Raw genomic sequence first — 11,643 nt, 5'->3', positions numbered from 1 at the left:
AGAATCCTCTATCAAGTGTTGATCTGCCGGTCCTATGTTGCCACTCCTAAATTGCTTGAGGAAAATAAACAGGGGAGAATAAATAATTATTTTTTTTTTCTCTCAAAAAATCTCTGGAAAACCTAGATGGGGAATTCCTCACGCTTTGGGGTTTCTGTTTCATCACTAAAAAATGGTACGTTTTTGTGTGTTACGGAGGGGGGCTCAGTCGACGCCAGCTTGTACGGGCCTCTGTTGTACAAACAATATCGGTGTGGTATTTGTGATCTGAAAGAATTGAGCAATATACGCGCTAGTACGTTACGCATCATGATTTTAACGAGTCCGTGAGTTATTAAACTTCAACCCAAGGTGAGCAAATAGACACGTGATTAAAGTACCGACTCGGGGTGGGCACTTCTGGTTCTCATTCATAATTTATCCTCCCGATCTGCCGTATTCGCACATGTCACTGTAATAGATTTTGTTTGTTGACTAGGGGTACTGCAATGGCAAACGAATTCCATTGTAATTGTAAAGAACACGGTTGCATGATGCGTATAATTTTTTTGTAATGAAAAAAAGAATAAGGGTATTCATTTCTGCAGGAGTGGTTCTGTAATAAATAATTTAGGGGAGTGGAAGGGCAAATTTGAGGGAGTGAAGTCGGGGGTGGATCCATTTTCTTCATCAGCCTCGCGAATTCTTCTTTTTCTTGAGAGAGGTGGAGGCTTGAGAGAAAAAAAATACAGCTACAACTACTACAGAATTTCAGTTTGGAGACTATAGTTTCAAGAAAAGAACTGAAATTGGTAAAGTAGTACGTAAAACTGTATAGCTGACAACACTAATATCATGAAGGCATGATTTGAATTGGAAAGTGCAAAAGAGTATCAAATACGCAAGTTTAGTAAAAGGGCACTTGTTTCTCATTCTGTTACCACAGATATTCTTTTAGAATATACTTAGACGTAATTAGTAGGCCTACTTTCAGAACGTGCTTATAAAGACGTGTCTCAAATTGGGTAGTATGTGTACATATGACCTCTTTTCAGATAGTTGGATTGAAATGTGTATATATTATATAATATGAGCGACGAAAGAGTATCATGAAATATAATTGATTTTATGTTAATGATCTTGACTTCTGAAGATTTAGTTCTATTAAATAATAATGATATATATAGAGAGGGAGAGAAAGAGAGAGAAAGAGACAGAGCGAGAGAGAGAGTTAATATTCCAAGCCGTTCATTATGATAAAACCTTGCTGCATCTTTTTGTGTGTTATATTATTTTGTTATCAACTATACATAATTATGATTAATGTAAATTTAATAAATAATGTGTTTAATTCATCAAATGGATCGTTAATACAAAAACAAAATTACACAAACAAAATGCAGCGATATGTTATCATCATGGACGGTGTGGAATAATCATTGTCTCTCTCTTATTCTCTCTTATTCTCTCTCTATATATTTGTTTGGAATAATTAAATGTATTATTAATAACGAAACAACATTACATTAATGAAGGTCTCTCTCTCTTTCTCTCTCTCTACATATATTTGTTTGGATTAAAGTTAAATGTTTTTGCTAATAACAAAAAAACATTACATTAATCGTTGTCTCTCTCCTATTCTCTCTCTATATATTTGTTTGGATTAATTAAATGTATTGTTACTAACGTAACAACGTTACATTAATGAAGGTCTCTCTCCCTCTCTCTCTCTCTTTCTCTCTCTCTACATATATTTGTTTGGATTAATTAAATTTATAGTTAATAACAAAACAACATAACACAAACAAAATGCAGCAATTTGTTATGATCATGGACAGCGTGGATTAATCATGGTGTCTCTTTTTCTGTCTCTCTCTTTATTTGTTGGGGATTAATTACATGTAATGTTAACAACAAAACAACATTACACAAACAAGATGCAGTCATCTGTAATTATCATGGACGGCGTTGAATAATCGTGGTCTCTCTCTTTCTCTTTCTATCTCTATGTATATATTAGATTAATTAAATGTATTGTTAATAACAAAACAGCATTACACAAACAAAATGCAACAATCTTTAATTACCATGGACGGAGTGGAATAATCATGGTCTCTCTCTATTATAAATATGCATGTGTGAATAGCAGGGCATGATGGAGGAAGAATTTCTAATCGACTATATCGATATCAGGGTGGGTGTTTTTTCAGATGAATCCAAATAATCAGAAAGCCGGGGGCACTTGAAGGCTTGTATATACTGTGATGAATGTATTCTTACGTTTCAATTTGGCAGATTGTCGCCAAGTGGAACAAGTTTATATACAAATGAAGAGTTTTATATCAAAAGGAATCAAATCCACTTTGAGCGTTTTCGAGTGAATCAATTGTTTTCTCTCACCACTTTCCCTCGTTAGTTATTCCTTTATATTTGTTTATATGTACATTGGGTTACATGATTTGAATTATCTTTAAAAAATCAATGAATTGATTTTGTTTTTCCATAATTGTTAGCAAATTTAATTTTTGTGGGAAAATTCTTTTTTTTAATTAACTTCTCTAATGGCAGGTACAAACAACTTTGAAGATTGGAATTCAATGCGAAAAACATTACAATTGCTAGAAGAATTTTTGTTCATCATATTTTAAAATATCGATGATTTATCTTTATAAAGAAATAATTACGAAATCAACATTCCTCTATAAAAAACAATGCTTTCGGATGTTTTATTCCCAAAAGGAATTAAATCAAAAGATAAGTAAATTTGTTTTGATTTATTTTTGCGCTGATCATCGAAACTGATAACTACACCATATCTACTTAGATCGTAAAACATACGTTACGGAAACGTGATTTAAATATTAAAGAAATAACACTTAATCGCCACACTGGATTTAATCCCCTCTGATATGAACGATTGTGAATCTAATTCTCTGTGGATTAGAAATCAAATTTGAAAGGGAATTTTGTTATTGTTTTATTTCAACATAGAGCATTTCATTCGAATGTTCAGATCCACATATTCATCATTAACAAAATATGTATCATTTTTGGATTTACCGCCTTTCGGAATTAAGCCTTGATTCATGGGTAAGATCACTTTTCATTTCCGTTCTATTCAGAGCTCACCTACACCCTAAGGTTGAATCTTTAGGGGATGAGTGGGACACGTTTGCATAATTGAAAAGGTCCGTACTAGCTCCCTTTGGTATAACTAAAGCCTCGGTCACAAATGCCATGACGAACTGCTACGCACGCCGTACGAACGATTTTCAGACAATGGAAATTCGGGAAGACGATGGAAAAACAGGGAGATTCGTACGAAATTATCGTTCGTACGAACCTTTGTGACCGTAGCATAAGGAATACCTTAGTAACGCCGATAAAAAAGGCTCGTTCATACCAGACGATGGCAAAAACCATCGCGTTTCTTGTATGATGACGTTAAAGATAAAGATGAGTTCTGGTCATCCGATTGCATTGTGAAAGAAAAGGTGTGGAATGGATCATAAAAAAGTTGACCATGTAGCATGTAAGTAATGGTGTGCACTGCAAAGTTCTGGAGTCATCAAAATCATAATAAATTTGGCCCAGTCTTGGTAAAGTAACAAGCACTGTACACAGAAAGATGTATATGGGACTACACAAATGGTGTCGGGGCTACTTTCCTAAGCTTTCTATGCTCATTACTCAGCCAGTATACATTTTCTACCAAAATTATTTCGCAAATGACATTTATTTTTAATCTTGAACATTCAGTGTAAGTTTCGTTTAATTCTGTGAGAATTAATTTTCTTTTTGTTAACCATAACTCACCTTTATCTTTAAGTGTAATACACCTCACAGAGCTTAGTGAATAAGTGCCAGTGTTTTGTTGCGCGCAGTTGCCATTTATTCACACTTATTTTTTTTTTTTAAACCATCGGCTTCGTTACTGCCGCTTACCACGCCATATCTGAACAAGCCTTATACCTCAGTCACACCTTTGCGTATTTGGCTTGCGTATTGCTGCGTATTGATGCGTATTGCTGCGTATTTATGGCAAGCCATTTTAACATTTATTCCTATTTCTTGTTATCAAGAAATTAATTCTTGATATAAAAAATTACCATTGCTTTGCAACAAAAAATCATGTCTTGATATCGAGAAATAGGAACAAACGTTAAAACGGCTTGCAATAAATACGCAGCAATATGCAAGCCAAATACGCAAAGGTGTGACTGAGGCATAAAACCGACACCATACAGTCCCCAACCCGACCGATTATTGGCAGCTGAACTCAAAGTATATTTCCTTCAGCCTTCGGTCGGTCTAGTGTTGATCTCGTTGTTGTGCCAGGGGTAGAAGTATTCAAAAGAAAACACCAGCGACAAGTTATTGCAAGATATGTATCGCCCAGCTAATTGGAAAGCCACCTCTTTTTGTTACCCCTGATCTGGAAACGCCTTTCAAGTCATCGAAGCACTAATAGCATTTCATACGTCTCCAAACGCTGTCTGTATAAGGATGTTCTGTTACGTTCAGGACGTTAAACACGCACCTGGCAATACGAGCGGGTAGAACACCAGTGTTCTGTTTTGGATGTGGGAAGCATTTTTATATGAACACGATCTCAAAGTCCTTCGAAAAAGAAGAAAACCTCAAGAAAATCGATTAGCCCTGTCCATATCCCAACTATTTATTAACGTATAACGTATCGATAAAATCCGATTTTGTTTTTCTGAGACAAACAAAAGGGTATTTTAAATGCCCTTGAGTTGACATTTCAAAAGTGTTTGCTATAGTTTTGATCCTACTTTCATAATTCAACTTTTCGTTTAAAAAATGTGTACGAGCATCCATTGCATATTTCTAGGGACGTGTATGGTGTTGATAAAGTGGTAGGCGAAGGAATTTTTCTCCCCCAAGGCGTCCACACTATCCCTGCATTTTCCTAATGCATTTTGTATGAAGGTTACGCGATAAAGCATTGTTTGGTAACCATAGAGTGTGGACAAAGTAATGAGTCTGCAGAGGCCAATTGTTCATGAATTAATTGGAGTTGTTATTGGCAATTGAATATTCCTAGGCATCATTTTCTTTGCTGTATTATTATTTTGACTTAACTCTGTTTACCCCGGTCATAGCCGAACGGCCGAATATAAAGAACTCTGGCGAGGTCACGACCCATTATACACCACGGTGGAAGATAAGAAACGTAGATTTTTTTTCCGAACGAACCTACGACCTTTGCTTTTCAAGTCAAGTGCTTAAACTACTCAACTACAATACCTGCAAATAATTCATATCACGCCCATAGCAGGTGTCAAATCTATAAAATGTATGTATTATTGCCTAATTGGCAAAGCTTAATTCATTACAGAATGCAATACATTTTCATAGACTGTCGTTATAGGATAATAAACGTGGTCAAAGTCATTTGCACTTAAATCGTTCAGATATGAAATTTTATGAAGTACTAGAAATGCGCTGAAAAGGAATGTAATTTCAATTAAAAAAAAAAAATCAATCTGACCTGGGATTTAATCGCCTGTCACCTCTCATGTGCTTTATTAATCCATTTATAAACACAATGATGAAACCACTTGAAATGTATTACTATCGTGAAAATCAACACGGAAAAACTAGAGGATTTTGCGACTCCGCTTTTGTGGCTAACCCCAGGGTACATAGTGATATAGGGTTTTAATTTTCTTCCACAACAGACAGACCTTTTTATTTTCCAAGAAGGAAACGCCTGTAGTTCTATTGGACACAATTATATTTGGTTATATTTGGTAAAGGGATCCATGCATAGGCTTATAGGCCTTGTAGGTGTCGTAGTATACAGGTTTCTTTTATAATTGCCTCTCGATCTAAGCGTTATGATGCATTGATTAAGGTTCTTTATTGTTTTCCTCTTACGTTTATTATAATTGTTATAATTATAATATAAGCGATGTCGTAACCAACTTGATGATAAGCGTCATTATCATTGATATTTTAAAGTTAAGTCGAGCACAAGCAGGAGTAAGAGGTAAATAAGACAGGAGACATTAAATGTCCCCTGTTAGCAACAGATTCTGAATATAAAACAATTACGCATGACCTTTTAACCTTTCAGCCACGCTGGTCCCTGCACGTATCAATATATCGACTAACTGTGACATTTTTGTTTGTTTGTTTTTGTTTTTTGTTCTGTTTACTTTTTCTGTGGTTAACAACGGGTACTGCAGATTACGGTTACATCTTTAAAATTATTTTCACACCATTTTGCATTTTCAGTGAATTTTTCTAAAAATATTAATTCGAATAGGCCATGTCTTTTCTTAAAGGTTTTGTTATCACCAATGAGAGCAGGATGGTTCAAATTCATACCTGTTCTCGATGACGGAGGACATTTATTGTCCTCAATAAAGGGCTTGCTATTGAATTGTTTCATATCTTGATTAGATAACGAGGGGTTATACTGCTTCGAATACCGGGTGAGGGGAACAATTTAAACTATCTTTATGGGTGTAGTGAGGGATACAAATATATAAGACTTCCTGTATAAAATCCATTGCCTTCTCTTACATCAACATTTTGTGTTCATCAGTATTTATCTTCTTTTGTTCCTTATCGTTTGTTTTACAGCTATGGTCTTGTCTCATGGCAATCTAACATAAGGATTGGATACTGTACTGACCTATCGATGTAGAGGCCACCGACCATCTGCGGTATTTGCAGAGGCATGGCTACCACGCAGATCATCGAGCACGTAATCTATTTAACAATGAATGAAAGTGCAGTTACAGAACTTGTACCACCTATGGCGAATACCTCATCGAATATGACAACCGCTGCACCGACGCATGAGGCTCATCTGGACGTTTGGGTAGTCGTGCTCGAATTCATTCTCGGTATCATCGGCATCGTGGGAAACTCTCTCATTTGCTTCATCATATGGAAGGCCAAGTTCCTTCATAATTTAACTAACTACCTCATCCTGAGTCTAGCCTTCGCTGATCTCGTTGCGAGCCTGAGTTTAGTGTGTAACGTGTTCGTGTTAGAAGCTCAACTAGGCGTGACACCAGCGAACAGAATAGCGGCTGAGCTCTACTGTAGACTCTACTCCAGTCGTTTTTTATTCTGGACCAGCGTCACAGCTTCGGTCTTCAATCTGGTGTGCGTGACTTACGAGCGATTTTTTGCCATTGTGTACCCCCTCCACTACCCGCTTTACTTTAATGAGAGAAAGGTTGTGATGCTCGTTACTGGGACATGGATGTTTGCTCTCTTACAAGAAGTATTCGCGTTTTTCGTGAACTATTACGACAAGGACACCAAGGCGTGTGGCTACGGCTATCCGACAGAAGCTGGAGGTATATTCGTCGGCGTGCTCGTTTTTCTTCTCTCGTACTTTCTCCCGCTCGTGGTCATGATATGGGCGTACTACAAGATCATGCACAATTTGAAACGCGGCGCACAACATTCGCACGCGGGAGGCGGTGTCAATAACCGCGGTGATCCTGCTATCTTGCGCGCGCGTCGCAAAGTAGTCTACGTACTTTTCACTGTAGTAATCGCCTTTGTCGTGTTATGGACTCCGAACCAGCTAGTTTATCTCTTCGAAAACTTTGGAATTATTATCGTCTCGACGGATCACACTCTTTACAAAGTTTTTCGTCTCATGGCTTTCTCGAACTCTGTCATTAACCCTATTATCTACGCGTTTAAATACAAGCAATTTCGAAAGGGGTTTCGGGTTGCTATCATGTGTCTTTGTACGTCCAACCACATTCATGATGGACAAACAGCGACAACAGAACTGTCCAATTCATGACGTATGCGAAGACTTCTAAGGAAGACAAAATGAGCTGCAGTCTATCACGAGATGGGCAATTCCACAGGGGGAGAAACGCTACAAATCTCTCAAAATGTGAACACATGGAATCTATGAAACAATATGTCTACACAATCGGTAAATAGGTCTTGATCTTCAAAAACTTAAATTACTGAAATGTATGAAAACTTGGTAACCAAAATATACTATAGTTTTAATAGATATTAATTTGACGTTTGAGAAAAACATGTTCATCACTCACAGTAGTTGAAGATTTATCAAAGACTTCATGGACTAACATGAAGTTGAAAATCAAAATATGCCGAAAATCTCATAGCAACATCTTTGTTACCGACACTTTTTGATCAGTGGAATGTAAATCTTCAGGCATAGGGTATACACAGCCAAGTGACACGGTCAAGTGACATGTACCATCTTCGTCATCGGTATATTCAATTTATTTATTTAAACAGCAAGATCTCTAAATGTACTACTTTAAGACAGTATTGATTTGTATTATATTTGCTTTAATGCTGATATGTGATTGAATTGTGAAGATGAATACTACTGAAAGAGCAAATTGGAAAAACGCTGTGTTTTAAAGCCTTTTAACATCTACCAGTTTCGTGTCTCTGTTTAATGCAGTATTCTTTATTTACAGTGACTGCATGTTTGTATCGTGTTTCTCGATCATTTAGATATTCAGATATGTAGCAATTTGTTTAGAGGTTTGGTTCTCATGTTTTCATGCCCCGCGCCTTTTGAAGAACTTGGTACACGATATACGTGCCCCAGTAGGTCATCCCTCACACCCTTTGAACTGGAAGATTATTTGGAATCATCATCTAAACGTTACAGCCTAGTCGAATTCCACTGCTGTTATAGCCACCCCACAAACAAAAAATGATAAAATAAATTTGAATTTCCTTACTTGGTCCTCTCATTCATTTACAGTTTTATTTAAACAGGGATGCTTCTACAGTTCATAAACTGCTATCCATGATGTCTCTGCACAATAAAGACATTGTATATCAAATATTACAGACTTAGTACCCTTCCGTTGCTATTTTAATAAAAACGTCTCTTAAAATGCTTACTGTTTATTCATCTTGGTCCTGCGAAAACATCGTAAAAACAAATTGCACTTAAATAAACGGTCGATTTCGGGTGGGTGGTGGCCATCGTCTTACTTTGTCCCCCCTCTCTCCTGCCTTTCCGATGCTTTGTGCGTGTATCAGGGCGAGGAGATGACCTTGTATGACTCCGTAGCTACATAATACAAAAACAAGCTATGCTTTCCAGTAGGTTCCTGTTTCATTTCATAATTTTGATCTTACTTTGTTAACTATATTCTTTAATGTGCAAACAATTGTTACATGAAATGAATAAATAAAATCAATCAATCAATCAATATGCAAATCAATGATTCTAAAGTAGCCTTTGTTGTTTATCAACACATATGAAAGGACTATTCTCAAATGTAATTGCATTGCTATCAAATTATGATTACTGTGATAAAAGGAAATAATTCAATCAATGATGAATAGGCTCTCTGCTGAGTAAAATACTTTATGGTCTAAAATGCAATTGTATTTCAATTAAGCTTCAAACGTTACTGCTGTGAAATTGTTATCCTCCAATGCTGAATATATTCGATAACAAGATTAGGGGACGGACCATATCTCAATTTCGTTTGTGCTGAAATGGAATAAAGGCAGGATATTTTACCAATATCGTTAACGTTATTGTAATGTAATTTCTTTTGTGCGGTCTTTGGGTGAAGGCGTACATAGAGCAACTTCCTGTTCCTCTACCCAGGCATCACCACACGCATGTCATGCAGTTGGTGATGCATTGTGGGACATAACTGTCGAAACATCGAGACATTGTGAGAAGTAGATGCCAGTATATATATACGCAAAGCTAAAATTGTTTCAGTAGAATAGCCTGCCTTTACGATTACAATATTTATTAGTGATTGGGTGGAAATATTGTTATCATAAACCATATTATAACATATGTGTATGAAAAGAGGAACGGTTGTGGATTTTTTTTTCTTTCTCCATCCAATCATTTCGTGGGCCGCACCTTTTTAAAAGTTTCTTTAGGCGATAATCCGAATATCTAATGAGATAGTGATTTATTTCCTTAAAGTCTCGTCGCTGCTGTAGCAATACGGTGATAAGGGAAGGCGATATGAAAAAGCGCGGTTTCAAGTAAATAACAACGACAAAATAAATCTGTTTTCATCATATTATCATTCTAGAATTACGAGCTGTAGCGTAATACGTGCAAATGCTTTTTGGATAGAATGATTAGATTTATTGTTTTGTACTGTTTAATCGAAAAATGATTTTGCACTTTTAATGAAATGTGAAATAAAATACTTAATCAGTATGCAACCAATTCTTGTTAGAAGCCACATGCTGACTTAGGGTGAAGATAATTATGTAGACTTATTATCGGTTAGAGATTCTTCAAAACGGAATTCGCAAAGAAAAAGTTTAGCTGAAATTTTCAAGCATTCTTATTCATGTATTTCACTTTTACGAAGGTCAAATTATTTTGTCGTGTGTAGGCAATAATAATTGCAAATAGATTCATGCGAAATTATTGAACTTATCATTCGTATTTCATTTGGAAACACTGACACCTACATGCTAGGTATAGAAACTAATAGTATATTGTTGTTGTCTAAGACAATAACCCTTAACACTATTTAAGGCTCGTTCAGATATTACACGCCGCGGTAAACCGCCATCAAATAAAAACGCGCGGCGGTCTTTTTTAATAATCATGTAAACAAATAGCAAATTTCCTGTGCGTATTATTGAGTTTTATGTTATACGATACAGAAGTGCGAGGATTATTCCACTTGACGTCATTGTCTTACAATAAAACTACCGCGGTTTTACCGTGTTATATCTAAACGAGCTTTTAATGTTGTTCTCTAGTTTCTTATGAGCTGAACTTGCAGATGCAACTGTTAAAGTTTGATATATAATGTGATTGTAGTTGATTATCATGGTTCTGCATTCATTATTGCGACAGCACTTTAATACTGTTGATTTATTGTTATTTTATTGTTATTTTTAATCAATGTAAATTTTGGTTACCATGGTTACATGACTTAGTGTGATATTAATGTGTTTTTTTTTTGGCGTGTTTGTATTTGATCAAAACCATTTGTGTAAATACTTTTTCTCTGAGGAGATAATGTGAGCAACCCAAAAGGGATCTATGTGACTTACTCTACTGAAATTGTAAACACTGAAAGTTGTTTAAAGAATAAATAATATATTGAAGCACACACTAAATCGACACTCCGTTTTTATTGACTTCTTCGTGTCATCCGTAGTTTGGTTCGGTCAATATTCATTCTTTAGTTTAAGAAAACTCATGCAAACATGCAAACGTTAAAATATATTAATACAAATCATTTCAAAGGTGAAATACAACGTATATTAAATTAATTCATAACAAAATAGAATAGAAAAAGCCTATTTCTTTTAGGCATGACAAGTTAATGCTCTCAACAATTGGCAAGTTATCACATAGGTATTTCGGCAGAAGAGAAAAGGTAAGATAAAACAATAGTGTTAGGGTATTAAATTGAAAAAAACTGATAAAACAAAGACAACCTATTGATAAACAGGTGTAAAACCCTATCGGAAAGACTTTTGAGCATTCAAGTTAAAGATAAAGGTGAGTTCTGGTAAAAAGAAAAGAAAAAAATTCTCACAGAATCAAACAAAAATTACACTGAATGTCCAGGATTACAAATAACTGTCATTTGCCAAACAATTTTGGTAGAAAATGTATACTGGCTGAGTAATAAGCACAGACAGATAGGGAAATCA

General features: G+C 35.7%; 1 protein-coding gene across 1 annotated transcript; it reads left to right on the top strand.

Moving 5' to 3' along the window:
• The first annotated feature begins 6,607 nt into the window (after positions 1–6,607).
• LOC105437316 (tachykinin-like peptides receptor 86C) lies at positions 6,608–10,901 on the top strand. The gene has a single exon (XM_030988048.1). The coding sequence runs from the start codon at positions 6,692–6,694 to the stop codon at positions 7,781–7,783; it is 1,092 nt and encodes a 363-aa protein (XP_030843908.1). The 5' UTR covers positions 6,608–6,691; the 3' UTR covers positions 7,784–10,901.
• The last annotated feature ends 742 nt before the right edge of the window (positions 10,902–11,643 follow it).

Source organism: Strongylocentrotus purpuratus, unplaced genomic scaffold (genome assembly GCF_000002235.5).
Source record: "Strongylocentrotus purpuratus isolate Spur 01 unplaced genomic scaffold, Spur_5.0 spur5_scaffold_17, whole genome shotgun sequence".
Taxonomy (NCBI): Eukaryota; Metazoa; Echinodermata; class Echinoidea; order Camarodonta; family Strongylocentrotidae; genus Strongylocentrotus; species Strongylocentrotus purpuratus.
This window is presented reverse-complemented; position numbering and strand designations above follow the sequence as displayed.

What these genes read in the sequence shown, in the direction of transcription:
- LOC105437316 (XM_030988048.1), top strand. Translation starts at nt 6,692, where the DNA reads ATGGCTACCACGCAGATCATCGAGCACGTAATCTATTTAACAATGAAT.